The sequence below is a fragment of the Tremella mesenterica genome (genome assembly GCF_000271645.1).
Source record: "Tremella mesenterica DSM 1558 unplaced genomic scaffold TREMEscaffold_1, whole genome shotgun sequence".
Classification (NCBI taxonomy): Eukaryota; Fungi; Basidiomycota; class Tremellomycetes; order Tremellales; family Tremellaceae; genus Tremella; species Tremella mesenterica.
In genome coordinates this window covers 2844765-2860772 of record NW_006711225.1, presented here as the reverse complement: position 1 = coordinate 2860772, position 16008 = coordinate 2844765, and the positions used below count along the sequence as shown (strand labels likewise).

Sequence of the window (16008 nt, the reverse complement as noted above, 5' to 3'; positions counted from 1 at the left end):
TTCACCCGGGGATTGGTTTACCTCCTCTACCAAGCGGTCTACCTGCGCCTGTGCAGCAGATGTCATCACCCTCGACCAACTCTTTACCTCCGCCATCTTCCATTCCTGGGTTTACCAAGGAGGTCAAGACGACTTCGGTATTCGTAGGGAGTATCGCCCCAGGTATCACTGACGAAACGTTGAAAGAGCTGCTCAATGTGAGTCGTTCTGATACCCATCGCATCAGTATGGAAGCTGATGAGAAAGGCATGCGGACCTTTACACGAGCTAAAAAGGGTTGTCGGAGCCACTGGAAAACCTCAAGCATTTGGCTTTGCGTCGTTTGAAAGTCCTGAAGTGGTCATGAGATGCTTGAGGTGTTTAAACGGCGTAGAGCTACCTGACATGAGTCCCGAAGGTCGTCAGCAAGGGAAGCCCCCTAAAGCCCTATTAGTGAAAGTGGATGAAAAAACCCGCGAATTCTTGGACGAATTTGAAGCAACTCTAGGAAGGTCTGATGTAAGCTTTCTGATTTCCTGTTGGACATGGTCGGCTGACGAAGTAGGACGATGAAGCTGAAGACGCTATCAGTCGAAAGGCCATCTCTCATATCGTCGCGCTCCTTACTGACCCCAATGCCGTTCGTCCCGAAGGTCTCCCCGAGCCAGCCGGCAATAAGTCACCTCTCAATGTGGTGGTGCCTGCTCATTTGCAAGATTTGAAGGAAGGCGATCTTCCCGAGGAACAACGTGTAGCTGTGCTCGATCAGATCGCCATTTTTCGAGAGAATGCGGCAAGGAGGGAACGAGAGAAGAAACGATTGGAAGAAGAGAAGGAACGCTTCAAAGCTGTACAGCCACGTGAAGGACCGACTGGACCAAGAGGTCCTGCCGCTCAACAACAACCAGGTCCCAGCGCTTACGGCTATGGTAACAGGGGTTTGCAGAAGGAAGTGCAAGCTAGGGCACAGGCAGAAGCCCAGGTCAGGCAGCGAGAGCAATCTGTGTCTCAGTCTCATAACGGTCCGGGACCTAATCAGAATGGACATGGGCAGGGATTTGATAGAAAGGATTCTAAAGATCCGCAGGGATATCAAGACCCGGTAGCTTTCGTCAAGCCGCAGTCGGCGCAGGGGAAGGATGTGAGTGATAGAACGGATGAAGAGGAAGAGGAGATTAGACGAAAGAGGCGTAAGCAAGAAGCAGATGCTCTCATGAGAGATGTGAGTTCACATTCAATTATGTCGAATATGCTGATAAGCACAGCGGGAACGACAAGTAGAGTCTCGCGAAAGATTACGAGTTGAAAGGTATAACCGCGAAATGGGTCAAAGGCGTCAATACACGGATACAGTTGAGCGGATGAGGAGGAGACTGCAAGGTATATATGATAATTGGGACGATGATGAACGCGGTGCTCGAGATGATGTGTTCTACGTTGATCGGTAAGTTTTCCTTGTGGTCATTTACCATGCGGTTTCGGTTCTCTGGATTTTGTCCTAGAGCTGACCCAATCAGTCAACGATGGAGACTACAAAGACAATCTGCGCGGTTACGGGAGTATCAAGAAGACGTCCGTGATAGGAATGTCGAAGCGGATGAAATGGCAGCTTTGGAAAAGGAATCTGAAGAGTTTCTCAAGAAACAAATGGAAGAGTTTGCCTCGATGGAACAAGACAAACGCAATGCTGGTCTTCTCTCTGAAGATGCTGCTCCTATCCGTCTGGCTCTCAACCGTGTTCCCATGCCCGAACCCAAAGAAGAAAAGCCCAAAGTCGTTTCTCGACCTGTGCCTCAGTCTGTATTCGGTGAAGGAGATGAGGAAGAACAAGCCGTGCGAAAGAAACAGAGAACTCTGGTGAAGTTGGAGTATGACGGCGCGGAGGATACAGGTCTGACGGAAGCTGAGCAAGCTGCGAAACGTACGGCAAGGCTACTTGAGATCCGAGAGAGATTACCTCATGAGAGAAGAAGACTCTTCGGGTTCGAAGTGGAGTGGGCTGCTCTCACAGAGGTGAGCTCTCTTCTTTACCTATGTATCGATTTGAGGAGAGATGACTGACTTGCAGACATTGTTACAAGGCAAAATTCTGAATTTGGTGAAAGAGAAGATGAGACATTTCCTCGGGGAGGTTGACGATGATTTGGTCGACTTTGTGTTGGAACATCTCAGAGCGAGAAAGGGTCCAAATAGTCTCATCGAGGGAATTGAGCCGGTATGTCGAATTTCTTTGTCCTCCCCGTACCGAACAGATAATCGGGACGTTTATCATGTTTCAGTTCCTTAATCTATTGGCATGAGATCTCTACATTGCCCTTGAGGGAATGCTTACTGGCAGGTGTTCGCTGAAGAAGCTCCTCCATTCGTACATGATCTCTGGCGACAGATCATCTTTGAAAGCGCCGCCTACGTCGCTGGCGTGGAATCAGGGACCATGCAAGTTTGAAGGGTCGGAATGAGTTTGCGTGAGTACCAGATGCATCATTGTGAGATTCTCGTGGACGATTTGACATCAGCTGTGACTTTACAGCCCAGTTTGTGTACTGGTATTGCTTCTTGATGCTCAGGGGTCATAAGTCATTGGTAAGCCTCAGAAAGGGGCGCGTCTGATTTGCAGCACATCGTTTCTCTACTGTACCTATGGGAATATCATGCTTGGATCAAGCTGTGAAGTGAGTTTCCCCCTCATTAGCCTTGCTTTTTCACGAAGTCTTTTCTTGTGATTCACTCGGTGACCAAGGTGGTTGTTCTTTTGTGTCCTCACATTTCTCAAGTGAGTCTGTCACTCCCTCAATACAACAGAAATGACATATGTCCTTTCTTGTCTGCGACGATTGCTTGACCTGCGTAGTGCATCATGCAATGTTTTATCAAGAACCTCATCGTTTACTGATACAAATACCAATAACACTATCATCATCCTCACACTTGTATCCGAATGTCTAAGACGAATGATCATCCCGAACTTGCCATTTTAACAAATCCAAAGTTGCCTTCGCATCCACAGCTGAACTATGTCCCAAGTCGGCCGTTCGATCTTGGATAAACACTCCCAATTTCTCCTTCACACTATCTCATTAGATCTCATTCTTCACCTTGAGATATGAGGGTACTCACATATCTCTTAGTGCACGACGAAAAGGATGACCTTTATCATGTGGGAATACCTGATGTAAATCAAGGTACGCAAGATTACGGAGGACTCACGATGGCCGTATCGATGATTTTATCATGTAGGAGACGAAGAGCCCGAAGATCATTTTCCAACCTTTTTATAAGCATTGCTAAATTCGAACACTCTCATAGCGAGTGGGTAAAAGAGGAGTATTTAAACTCTCTGAGGGACGCAATCAGAGTTCGAAAGGGAGGAAGGACGGAAGATCAGACGAGATGAAGGAGAGAATTTGACTTACCCGTGGCCTACAATGATAGTCTCCGGTCCTATGAAAGCACAACAAGCTGATCGAACTGCCGGAAGGTCCATAACAGCTTCGTCGAGCTCTCCTGGTTTTATTCCTGAGAATCGCGAGTTGAGATCTCTAGCAGTGAGCGACTGTGTGAGACAAGAGAAGCGAAAAAACGCACAAGACGGTGACTGTCTGTCGGACGAGTTCATCCAGTAGTGTTAGTCCGTTTTCGTCGATTATGGTCACTCTTGCTAAAGATATTCCGGCGGTGGTGCCTGTTGTCAGTATACACCGATTACTGTAATTTTGAATTCTTTGAGGAGCGTTGTTACAGAGACAAGATTGGGTTTAAGTTCGTTGACCAGGAATTGGAGCCAAAGCAAGGAGCGAATGGTTGAGGGGTCAATAGAGAATGTTGAGTGGGGAGTGATAATTTAAAAGTGATTGTATGGAGAGTCAAGGAAATTTTAAAGGTATTAGCTCACTAATCATCTCACAATCCATTCCTACCACATCAACCCACCCTTGTGTCTCAACTTCGCCCTTCCGAGGCATACTCTCTAGCACCTGTTTGACAGTCTTGAAAGGTACTCTCTTTGCCAACTTTCCATCATCTTCTTTCTCACTAAACACATGTAAACCCTCTTCACATCCAGCTTCTCCTCTTTCTCTTCCACAACATGAATAAATCCATTTCCTCCTTCCTTCCACTCGCTGTGGCGCTGTCCTTCCATGATGATACTTACATTCTCCAAACCTTTCTTTCAAATTCTTTCCATCTACCACAAAAGACATTTTACACCTATCACATATCTTCTCTGTCCCCTCTGCCGATGGTTCAAGATTTTCGTCAGAAGTGAGAGACATATCCGTTGAATTTGGATAATTCCACTTGATCATCTCTTCATGGGAAAGACAATACTTTATTATCCTTTCTCTGGTGAGACGACTGGTGGAAGCTTTTTCTGCTTGTTCGTATGCCTCTCGAGAGACTTTGATAGTACCGATGGATGGATGAGGGATGGTAGTGGGGATGGGTCTACGGGAGATACTAACTGCGGCATGATGGATGGATCTTTTGTAAGCGGCGAGGTTGGTGGAAGTGGATGAGACTTCTTCTTCTTGTGCTAATGCCGACTCTTGAGCAAGTTTTGGTGATTGTCGTAGAATTTGGACGTACTGAGATCAGTCATACCTTTCGTTTCTCAGGGATTCATGTGGAAATTAGAGGCTTACCAGCTTATTGAACTGAGCGAAGAGAGTTTGTACTGTTCTTAATAAAGTCCAAGGGAAGGAAAGAGAAACTTACAACCCTTCTGTCTGTCTGCGTAAGGCTGCGGGGTTCGTCGAAACAGGGGTAATTTCGGAGCTTGTCCAGTGTCCGTAGGGAGTATGGGAACCTGACAGTCAGTCAATGTTCCACAGACAGACACATAATCTCACAGAGGAAGGATGTTTGGTGATCAATGGTTTTCCGTGGCTTATCACACCTCCACTGAGTTTTGAATTTTGAGTACTCGTACTAGTAGATGACTTGATTGGGGAGATAGGTTTGTGGGGGGTTGCGACTACTGTTTGCGGGGAGTGTATAGCACTGAAGACCTGTTTCGCTTTCTTGATCTCACTAGGGATCAAGGTCGAGTCTGATTTCCTCTTCGTCGCTCTGCCTACTTCGTTCGTTTCTGCCGGAGTTGCTACAGGTCGCTTGGAGGGTGACGAGCGAGATGGTCCTGCTTGACTTTGATGTGAAAACACGCAGTTGGGCCGATGACACGATGAATCAGGACATGGGACATTGTTGAACAGCCCGAGTGAAGAGAACATGTGGAATGTAGAGTTTAGGGCTATCTTCATCTCTTTCGAAGGGTCCATGGGTGTCTCTCGGATCCGAGAAGGAGAAGCGGAGATCGCCGACTTCCTCTTCAATAAGTGGAGGGATTTTGATAAGTTTGGTGCTATTGGAAATTGGTGACGCCGACCATGAGGATGACGAGCACACCTAGGGGGTTCGCAAGAGCCATACTGTTGAGCAGGGGAATTAGCACTCCGAAGAGATGTTTCACTACGGCGACAGAAAAACCAGTAATACCTCAAGTAGTCTTTTCTGGCATACAACCGACCGGTGGGTGGTTTCCTTCCATAAGTCAACACGCATTGACTGATATTGAAGGTACACCCCACGTGAGAGAATATTAGTAAATGAGAAGAATAGGCTGAACAAGTAGTTGGGAAATTATCTAGGCTTGTTCTTACCTTTTCTTAAATTACAACGATCCCTCCCACCGGGTATCCCGCTGTACCTCTCGGTGGTGGGATTACATGCTATCACACTTCCACAAGATCCTAAAACTCTAGCAGAGGATAGGATGAATATGATGGCTAGCTTGATGGCCTGTGGGGTAGATCCTCAGAGAACCTGTCTTTTTTTCCAGGAAGAAGTGAGTTCATAGATGTTCTTATCCATCCCCCGTGTTTTACCACATTCGAACACTCGCACGTGAATCAGCGCAGGTCACAGAGCAGCTGTCATGAACCCGGGAGGGTAAGTTTGAAGATATAAGATAGAAATCCCTGGTGGCTAGAAGAAGACATAGGAGCTGATATTAGGTACCTGAACATGCAGAATTGGCTTGGATACTGAACACCCTCACGTCAGTCGGTAAATTACAAAGAATGACGACCTGGAAGGTGAGTCGATGATTTTCTCTTCATTTCTGAAGGGTCTTCAGGGGAAGGAGGAACGAACTGACTTGTGGAAAGTCGAAAATAGCAACGAAGATTAATGCTTCGGAAGACAACGTAACACAATCTGACCTTCGTCTGGGTCTTTTGGCGTATCCGGTGTTGCAAGCTGCAGATGTCCTTCTGTATAAGTGAGTTATCCCCTTCGTGATTGCTTTCAAAATTTGAACTCTCACTGCCATCTCTAATTGTGCCATCCATCCATGTTATCGAATCAAGATTTTTAAACCGCTCTCGACATTTGAGACGCTAAATGAGCACAGAATAAAGGGTGACTGACACTCAGGGCTACTCAAGTACCTGTTGGGGAAGATCAGACTCAACATCTCGAACTGACCAAAGGTATAGCAGAGACGTTCAATAGGAAATACGGGCCAACGTTCCCTATACCAAAAACTATGATTGGTGAGTTTACTTTTCTCCCTGAACATCTTTCCAAGTTATCCATTCCTCTAAGACGTTTCCAAATTTGGTCAACAACTGTCTCCTTCGTAGTCTACTCGGTGTAAGCCTGTGAAGAAACTCTATGACAGAAGAATTACTCCGCATAAAACGATATCAACCCTATATATAATTATGTTGGTAGCTGACATTCAGTCCCTTCCAAACGTATTCTCAACCTCCGCGACCCTTCTCAAAAGATGTCTAAATCATCACCCAACCCTTTATCAAGAATAACTATCTTAGATCCTCCTCAAACTATCCTGTCCAACCTCAAAGCGGCCGTAACGGACTCTCTACCTGGAGTCACATACGATCCTATTTCCAGACCAGGAGTTAGTAACCTTCTCACCATTTGGTCCGCCCTTGATCCGTCCAACAGAACTCCGGAGCAGTTAGTGGAAGAATGCGGAGAATGGGGTTTGGGAAAGTTGAAAGAACACGTAGGTGAGGTGATAGTTGAGAGTCTTAAAGGTATCAAAGAGGAATATGAGAGGATAAGGAGTGCAGATGGGTTTTTGAGGTCTGTAGCGAAAGATGGTAGAGAATGGGCGGGGGGAGTAGCGAAAGTGACAATGAAAGAGGTGAAACAAAAGGTTGGATTGGGACCTTTAGAATGATATATATTTCCTGATTCTTATAAAATTTATCATCATCTGATGGGAAAGAATAAAACAATCTGGCAGAAAATGCATCACAAAAACATGTCACCTCGTTACATCATAAATCCCAAGATACTGGTATACAACAAAGCACCAATTCCATCAACCGAATCCTCAACTCGTAATTTCATTAAGCAATCATCAAAGAGTCCACAGCCCAGTAGTCGAGACACAAATAATCTCCACAAACAAAATGAACTTTCGAGGTCTTTGCCTAGTATCCCGAAAGAAACATTTTCTCCTCCGACGATCCCAGTCATACCGCAATAGGTCGTGATCGTTCCGCACCGCTCGGACGACTTGACTCTCTTCCATGATTCGACCGCCTGGGTCGAGTAGATGCTACCATCATATACCACGTTTTCCAAATTTTAGGTAAAAGCCATCTCCCAAATCTAGTCAACTGTCCTCTCAGTGGGATAAGAGAAACGATATGTAAACCGAAATTTGCCTGAAATTAGCATTGCTTCCATATGAGCAGTCGTTGGAAGGGGAACAAACTAACATTGTAAGTCCCTTCAAGACGAGTATAAAGTCCCATTTCCACATCTATATCTCTATCCCCAAGTGAAGCGATTTGAACTTCTGAATGACAATGTTTGGTAGGGTACGGTACTTCTGGATCACTCTCACGACGTTTTATATGTACTTCTCTTCCTCGACGAAGAACGGAAGGATATCGACGTTGAGCTTCTTCCATCGACGAATCACCTAAATGCACAATCTTAACGTTCGAGCTTTTCATTGGAGTTGATGAAGGTTCTTTCACCGGTATAGCGAGCTCTGAGGAAGAGGTACCAGGCTCGGAAATGGCACCTCTACGCCGAAAAGGACGGGAAATGTTGTTATCCGCCATTTGATTTTCTTGTCGATTCAAAGGAAGAAGCTCGATATCCGGTGAAGGGGTCAATTTCCTTGACACGGTCGTATCCTGCGCTTTTGCTGTAGAAGCAATGGACAAAGGTTCTCGACCTTCAAGTATTCGTATAGAGTGACGTGGAGCAGGGGATATGAAACCAGGACCACAAGAAGATGTTTTCAATGGTTTTGTGAGGGTCAGACCAGCTTTTAACATCTTCTTCCGCTCCCTTTTTGTAGGTTTGAGGAATCTGGCAGTCCGAGGAGACAAGTATTCATTGTCGTCGGAGAGTGGAGGAATGCCATTGAAAGCGAATGGATCTTCCGCTACAGACATGACAGCAGATGATGGATCTTCCGGTGAAGGTGGAGTGATTTGAATGGGAGGAGATGGAGCATGACCAGACTCCACTCGATCGACCGAAATGATACAAGGGGGAGATATGTCTATCGAGGCTTTCGACCTGATCATCTGTGCTGAACCCTTCGTTGATCTAGATTGGTTCAAACTGATATCGACATCAGCATGCGGCCCTCTGTATAGCTCCACCGTGCTATAATCTACATCCATTCGAAAAGGCATACGTTTCGACAAAGCCTCAAGAAAGTATTTCAAAGGTGGCTGGTTTTGGGTGGGCTCGGAAATTTGTGGTGTTCCAATGGAAAGGAGTGTGAGGGTGCCCGTTTCTTCTTTCACCTCGTCAACTGAGACTTCTTCCTCGGCAGAGGATGGAGATTCTTCGATCGATGAGAGACGACCGCCAAAAGTGAGACCCAACCCCATCAGAGGTCTCCCCCCTGGAGCGCCAGGTGAGGGTGTTCGGGTTTGTGGAGAATCAGGTCGACGGTTCGACCTCTTCGTGTTCCCATAGATCTCTTCTGAGATAGTGTCTCTGGACCTTTTGATTGAGCTCGACCCACCCTCTTCCAACCTCTCGATATGTTCGACTTCGGCGAGCGTGTCAATCCACATGGGACACTCAGTTAGACTCGTCGATGCGATGGCGGGGTCCACAAAGTCTGCCAGACACTCTGCTTGTGCATCTTCCACCTCGAGACTGAGTTGAATAGCCGTTTCTTCTGAACGCAGGTCCAAGATTTGATCAGTGATCCGCGAATAAGCTAGGTGAAGCTAACCATCAGTCTCCAAGGCCTGAAAGAAAGAGGATGGCTCACGTCATCCAGTCTGTCCTCCATTTGCGATGCACCCGTCGATGATCCACCAGGAGAGCCCTCAAGATCCGTCAGGTTGGCCTCGAGCATCGAAATTTCTTGCACCAGCGATATTTGGTTCTGCTCGGCTATCTCGATTTCACTGGCGATTGCGTCCAACGCCTCCGATCCAGTAAGAGGTGTGGGCGAAGGAGTTCGTGAACGAGCAGGGGCTTTGCCTTTACCCTTGTCGAGGTGTGACGTCGCAGTCGCTTCACTCCAGTTCCCATCATCTGCTTCTCCCTCAGCATCCATATCCCAACCATCCGCAAACTGGTCCGTGTAGGAAAACGTAAGATCTGGAAGTTCAGGATGACTTTCCATGTCGGGAGTATCGAGATGCGGACTTTGGGGGGAGTCGGCCGTTTCGGACAGATCGGGGGTATCGTGTGAAAGTTCTTCAGGCTCCTGGACATTGATGTTAGACAAGGTGGCTGAAGAGCTTGCTTTCTTTTCGACTTGCTCATCAAAACTCACCAGACGAAGTCGCTTACTAAGGCTCGTACCGCTTTTATTCGAATCGAAGGCGCTAAGTAGCTGCATCAAGTACTCTCCTTCTCCGATGAAAGCGTCCTCGTCCCAATCAGATGGAGTCACCGGGCTTTGAGTTGTCGTGAGGGAGTTACGATTTCGCGACACGGATGACTGTGCCCACATACCGAGGCAAAGACGGAGAGCTTCGTCCATATCTATCGATCCCAAAAAATCATCTTCCGAGCCGAGAGATTTCACTCTTCGATGGGCCGATCGTGGGGTCATCGGAGCTTCATTATCACGAGGGAGTCCTCGGTGACGCTTTTCCCTCCGCAAAAGAAGATCTCCCTCCTCGACGCTTGCATAGTCAAACCAGTCAGGCATGTTGGTACCTTTACCTCTCTTCGACAATTTTCGACTGGCCCAGGCCACCTGTCGTGCTTGTTTCGTTATGGCCATCTTTCGCCATTGTTCGGCAACCGAAGCAGGCCTTCGCCGTCTGCGTTTCCAAGCGGGTAACTCTTGAGTAGGCGTAGTCAGTGAAGGGCCCTCATCATTATCCAGAGGGGTTTCTATGTCGACCTCCGAAGCCAGAAGGACGAACACCTCGGCCTCTTCCTCCAGAGTGGGATCAACTTCCATTACTGATTCGAGGATGGGATGTTCTTCCGCTGCCGAGATGGTGGTACTGTGGCATGAGTCAAGTCCTTTTCGATGGGCTGAGGAAAGCCGTACCTATCATAGGATCCTTTCTCGAGGGCACCCGAGATGGCCAAACTCGGCAGACCTGGCGATGATGGACATCGAGTGAATGTAGATTGTCCACCGTCCGACATCTCGTCATCTCGTCTACCTATCTGGATATTATTCAGACGTTGCCCAGTGGTAGTTTGTCTGAGAGTTGGTCAGCTTTGCCTACGTGGTTTACAGAGCGGATCAGCTCACCCATTGAGGAACGATAGCCAAGGCTTCTCCCATGATTCTGGGCGTGGCTGAAGGGTGTCGGCTCTGTTGATCGGGGGCAGACTAAGTTTAGAGGGACTGCCAGGGCTGTTCTTCAGGCGCCGGATTTTCTCTTCCAGGAGACGTTTCTGGGCGGGACTTGGAGGGGTGGACTCCAGTCGACAGGGAGCAGATGACACTCGTAGAGGCGATGCAACCACCATGGAAGGGAGGGCAGGACATCTGGGAGGAGTTGTTGGTCCATCTTTGACATCGAGAAGATGGTTCTGTCGTTGATCCTGAGGTTCGATGACACTTGTTGTCGGTGTGGGAGGGGATGTGATGATAAGGGGGGAGTTCAACTTAGGAGAAGCAGGAGCAGATATGCCAGCAGGCAGAGAAGAAACTCTGAGCATGCCAGGCGGAAGAGAGGTTGAGGGTAGTTGAACAAAAACGACAGTGTAGGGGATTGAAGGACACGATAGGGGTTCAAGGATAAGATGCTATAAGGTCATGAGGGAGGGAAGAAGATAGAGGGTGGGACAGCGGGAGGAAGATAAGGGAACTAAATGGAAGCTGGTGGAATGAGTGAGTGATGTAAAAGCAGTCGCGTCGATCACTTACCTCTAATGACGTCCATGATTGATTTCTTTCCTTCGTACACTACGGCATAGCCGCGATCTCGTCGGTGGTAACTTGTTGTGGATGACATGACGTACATTGATGTCGTCGATAGAGTATCAGCGTACCAGAGTACCAGCGTCAGAGTGATCGTCAGAAACTACGAGAAGGGAGCGAATGTTGGGAAATGCAATTTTCATGAGGAGAATGTATGCACTGATGAATGAATAGTCTACTGTCGCATTTCAATGAGTTTGTTGATCCTTTCGTCTCCTTCGATTCGCATCGTGTCCCACTCGGATAGATTGTCAGCCTTGAGACGTTCGACGTAGAAGTCGATCGACGGCTTGTTCCACTTTCTTTGTCAGCATTTAAATCCGATACGTGAGATCGCACCAAATTGACAACGATGAAAAGTGGACGACGTACCTTCAAAACACGCCATTCGATTCTTTGGCAACCGCGTTCCTTGGCGACAGCGCCTAGCTCTCCAAACAATCGTTTACCGAGACCGTGCGCACGATGTTCGGGCTTGACATATAGGTCCTCTAGCTGTAACATCAGCGATCAAAATTACCAAAATTTTGAATATCTGAGTGGTCGTGTGCGTTGTTGGGTTGATGAGGGTGACATTTTGAAAGCGCGCTGATACCGACGTAAATTCCTGGAGCACCGAGCCATGTCGAAAAGGTGAAGAAGTACTGTCAGTCAGTCGAATGTCCTGAACGATTCCAGCGGCACTTACGAGCGACATACCAACAGTCTCGACCTCATTGCCTGAAGGACCAACAGCATGTACTAGTAATACCTCGGCATAGTGATCTTGAAAGACGTTCTTCCTCAGCTACTACATGTCAGCTAGGCATACTCCGACACCGATGAAGAACCGTACCAATTCAGGTGTAGCAACGACAGCGTCTGGTTCTTTTTCATATACGGCCTGCGAGTCAGTCAAATGATGAATTTTCAGCCGTTCACTCACCAAATCAATGATCAGTTGCAGGATGTCTGGCTATGTCTTTATCAGCTCCTTTTCACGTAACTCCCAGTCGCATGAGGAAACTCACGATATCATCCTCTGTAGCTTTCCGTATCTTGTACGCTACGATGTCGGACATGATGTGATGGATGAGAAGTTTTCGTCGTCGTCTTTGCCGTCGTCATCGACCAAGGGTCCGAGCGCATCCAAATCACGTGACACCTTCCTTCCATTGGAATCGCACTCTTCTGTCCTCGGAGATTGGTTTCACTTTCTTTGACCATAACTACCACTGCAGCAACTCCGCACACAAGCAGTTCAGTCAGCTTACACACAATATGCCGTCCAACACAGCCACTAGGAATCCATGGCAGAGACGGCTCCGTCGCTTCATGTTCGTCGTCGGCGTCAGCTCCACCGTCTATCTGGTCGGTTCCTATCTGATCGACCGTATGCGGGCCGCCCGTTTGCGAGCTCTCAAGGAGAAGAAAGAGCGAGATCTGTCAGCTACTCTGTACCAAAATAAGTCTTTAGCTGACGTAACAGAATCAAAGGTCATTTCACCACACTTCTTTCTAACATTTCATTCACCATATACTCGTTATTGCCGACACTCCAACCTCAGCTGTTCGACGCTTATCCTGTCGAATCGACATCTCAAGCTCTTCAGTCGCTCTCTCAAAATGGAGACCTGCAAACCCCAAGTACGAGTCCGGCCGACTCCATGTTATTGCAACATCCTCCCAGCAGCGAGACAGGAGGGACTCCTTCTCATCCTGGCGATAGCTGGGCTTCAGAGTTTCAACAACGTGAAGGACAAGAGCCTATTTCACCTAGTATAAGTTCAATTCCTACCGTTTCTGAATCACATGGTCCCGGTGAGACTGATGATGAGGTGAGGCCATCCTTCTTTCCAGCTATGCTACTGGAGTGAGTAACTGAGATTAACAGATGTCATCAGTCTTATCTCAGAGCATATCGATACCTCCAACAGATATGTCCATGTCGTCAAGTTCTACATCCCCCAGTTCAGACCTCTCTCGTTCTGCGCAACTCAACGTATCGCCTCCACGACTCAATGTACCCGCACCAGCCACAGAGGGCAGGAGTAAGAAGGAACTATGGCGAGATCTTAAAATTCAAAGTAGGTAATCTCGCGCTGATCACTGATCATGGGACTTATATAAGGTATCACACGAGCCGTATCTACCGTATATCTTCTTCCCCTCATATATATCTTGACAACATCCCAACTGTCCATCCTTGCTCGTAGACGTTACCTGACGGAAGTCAAATCGAAACTTCCCTCAATTGACGAAGGATCATCAACTCCTTCTTCCGAAGATCCTTTAGCAACCCCAAGACCTCGGAATGAAGACAAGACCTCCGTCAAGTCCCAACAAGGGTGGATTAGCTATTTAGCTTCCAACACGGGTGTCACTACCGTACTGACCAGTCGACCTGTCATGTCTGTGGCTTCGTCCCTTCCTGTGGTGGGACAGTGGTTTGCTTTTTCGAACCGTACGGAGAGTGTTTTCGACGTCAATGCGGAAGAAGAGCGTTTACAAGCTGAAGTGGAAGCAGGAGAGGCGGAAAGAGTATTTTTGACATACTCTTGGTGGTTGTTGCACGAAGGATGGAAGAGTTTAGCTTCACGGGTGGAAGAAGCAGTCACGGATGTGATGGGAGGGTGAGCTAGTTGTTTCATTCTTGACAAATCAGCTAACGATCAAGAGTCGGACTGAAGCGACAATTGACAGTGGAAGAATGGGAGAGTTTACTGAACGAGATTCGCGCCAGTGTGGAGACGGACACAAGTGATTCATCTCCTGCTTTATATTCGTCAGTGTCTTTCCTTTTTGGTCGGAGCGACTCAGCACCTCAATGAAGATTTCAAGGTGATTGACATTCAGGTTCGAACAACACATCTTGCCTCCTACACCTTTACCAGAGACATCCTCCCAATGCCCACTGCCACCTCGACCCACAACTCCCCTTTTGCTATCACTTCTAGAGGAGACGAAACAACATATCGCTTCACCTGACGGACGTTACTTGCTCGATAAAGGAGCGACCATGATGATGCGGAAATTAGTTGATGAATTGAGACAAGAATGTTACGATGAAAACGGAGAATTCACCGGAAGCAGGTTAGCAGACTGCCTATTGGTCTTCAACGCTTGGAGCAAGAATGTCTGGGAGGGTGTACCTGATAGAGGTGTAGAGGTGAGTCTTTACCCACCCATCTGGCTCTTCGCTCCCCTATGGACAATGAAACTTAGAGGAGTGACGCAATGCCGTGGGGTCAGAAAACAAGTCACGAGAAGCTGATGAGCAGGCCCTCCTTGCAGTGAAGGAATACGAAGGTTTTGCGGCTTTGATATTTGGTGATTGGGCAGATAATATGTAAACATGTCCGAATAGGGTTATTAAAATGATCAGTGGGGTATCTATGGAATCCCTTTAAGTTTATGCATCACAGTGTACAAGGTTTTCACTCTGCATCACCGGCAGGGATGTTGACCTCGGGCTTCAAGGTCAGCCAGGTCAGATATCAACAATATGCAAACTCACGTTGAAGAAGAGAGACTGGTTGCCCCAGGGGAAAGGCTACGGAGTAAGCTTTGCTGTTCTGCTTTCGGTCACAACATCAAATGAGGACGTCAGATACGATAAAGACAAGAATTTATTTCGTCTGGGCCACTCATGTCTGTGGGGAAAGGCCGTATATGGAGGAATTCCAGCACTTTTGGAAGTATGTTGAGGGAACAGAGGTCGAAGAAATGATGATTTACCTTGGTACGAACGTTCATGTATGAATAAACGACACGTTCATGTTCATGTCCCTCGGCCCTGACAGTCAGATCTCAATCCGATAGGTCGTCACTATAATAATACATCTGCTGCCCACAACAAATGATTGCAACAAACACCGCACTCATCCTCATCCTGTCCCACCTAGTCCTCTTTACTCCTATCGGCAACAGAAGGAACTCGAGAACACTGATTCCACGTAATAAAATACATCCAGACGAGCCGGGATGGGTACGAATAGGAGATATGGAATGGTCATTCCGCAATGAAAGTGAACTCACTTAGCATGAGCTTTATGTTCCGCATGAGCAGACTCAGCTTTCCAAGTCCAAAGAGTGGCAACCGCGATACCTGGTATACAAACGTAAAAGCTTTTTTCGTCAATCTTGTTTTTTGACTTCAGTTGATTTGAACAACATAACTTACCTGATTTTACGCCATAATTCAGTGGTTTCTATTTGATCAGCAACCCTTTCTTCCTGGCTTCGTTACTCCCCCATGTTTTTTCTACATGAATAGCCAGTGCTACATTGAGTCAATGGTAATGGCGGTTGATCAAGAAGTTTGGAGAAAGTCGAAGATAGCCGTGGGCGAACAGTGGAGTATGATACAAGCAAGGAAAACAAGAAGACCGAACTTACGAGCAGCATGTTCCCTCACGGCAGCGCGTTTAGCTACAAATTCGTTTTCTCCAGAAGCGGCAGCAGTGGCCATGGTTCTCTTCATGGAAGTACGAGCGAGGGAGACGGCAGGTCGAAACATCTTGTCTATCGTTGTCGGATGTTTAGTATGGTGGACAAAGAAAATAGAGTAGTTGTGAGCGGAGGGACTCGGAGCAAAAGACTGACCTGGGATTGGGTGGACTTTGGGTGCCTAT

The 16008-nt window shown here is 47.4% G+C and overlaps 6 protein-coding genes across 6 annotated transcripts; 3 read left to right on the top strand and 3 right to left on the bottom strand.

Annotated features, from left to right (window-relative positions):
* Positions 1–125: 125 nt before the first annotated feature.
* On the top strand, positions 126–2425 carry TREMEDRAFT_13947 (uncharacterized protein; the record flags this gene model as incomplete). The annotated part of the gene is made up of 8 exons (XM_007000345.2): positions 126–197; positions 247–498; positions 545–908; positions 1059–1201; positions 1245–1423; positions 1497–1992; positions 2048–2194; positions 2318–2425. Coding segments are annotated over 8 exons (1761 nt in total), but the record flags the coding sequence as incomplete, so codon positions are not given.
* A 496-nt stretch (positions 2426–2921) lies between these two features.
* TREMEDRAFT_24631 (uncharacterized protein) lies at positions 2922–5210 on the bottom strand (the record flags this gene model as incomplete). Its single annotated transcript, XM_007000463.1, has 9 exons — positions 2922–3048; positions 3097–3146; positions 3187–3247; positions 3393–3518; positions 3565–3661; positions 3872–4565; positions 4623–4654; positions 4696–4786; positions 4875–5210. 9 exons carry the CDS (start codon positions 5208–5210, stop codon positions 2922–2924), a joined length of 1614 nt encoding a protein of 537 aa, XP_007000525.1.
* A 143-nt stretch (positions 5211–5353) lies between these two features.
* On the top strand, positions 5354–7283 carry TREMEDRAFT_36890 (uncharacterized protein). Its single transcript, XM_007000792.1, has 7 exons — positions 5354–5508; positions 5557–5567; positions 5612–5824; positions 5994–6074; positions 6147–6259; positions 6415–6533; positions 6726–7283. The coding sequence occupies exons 1-7, from the start codon at positions 5367–5369 to the stop codon at positions 7187–7189; spliced, it is 1143 nt and encodes a 380-aa protein (XP_007000854.1). The 5' UTR covers positions 5354–5366; the 3' UTR covers positions 7190–7283.
* Positions 7284–11570: 4287 nt separating this feature from the next.
* On the bottom strand, positions 11571–12456 carry TREMEDRAFT_25423 (uncharacterized protein; the record flags this gene model as incomplete). The annotated part of the gene is made up of 6 exons (XM_007000565.1): positions 11571–11693; positions 11768–11890; positions 11995–12039; positions 12084–12182; positions 12231–12278; positions 12406–12456. 6 exons carry the CDS (start codon positions 12454–12456, stop codon positions 11571–11573), a joined length of 489 nt encoding a protein of 162 aa, XP_007000627.1.
* A 199-nt stretch (positions 12457–12655) lies between these two features.
* Positions 12656–14727, top strand: TREMEDRAFT_25343 (uncharacterized protein; the record flags this gene model as incomplete). The annotated part of the gene is made up of 7 exons (XM_007000555.1): positions 12656–12819; positions 12864–13212; positions 13269–13461; positions 13506–14007; positions 14052–14159; positions 14231–14543; positions 14656–14727. 7 exons carry the CDS (start codon positions 12656–12658, stop codon positions 14725–14727), a joined length of 1701 nt encoding a protein of 566 aa, XP_007000617.1.
* Positions 14728–14811: 84 nt separating this feature from the next.
* Positions 14812–15893, bottom strand: TREMEDRAFT_24629 (uncharacterized protein; the record flags this gene model as incomplete). The annotated part of the gene is made up of 6 exons (XM_007000462.1): positions 14812–14847; positions 14892–14927; positions 15113–15170; positions 15413–15502; positions 15558–15585; positions 15773–15893. 6 exons carry the CDS (start codon positions 15891–15893, stop codon positions 14812–14814), a joined length of 369 nt encoding a protein of 122 aa, XP_007000524.1.
* Positions 15894–16008: the final 115 nt, after the last annotated feature.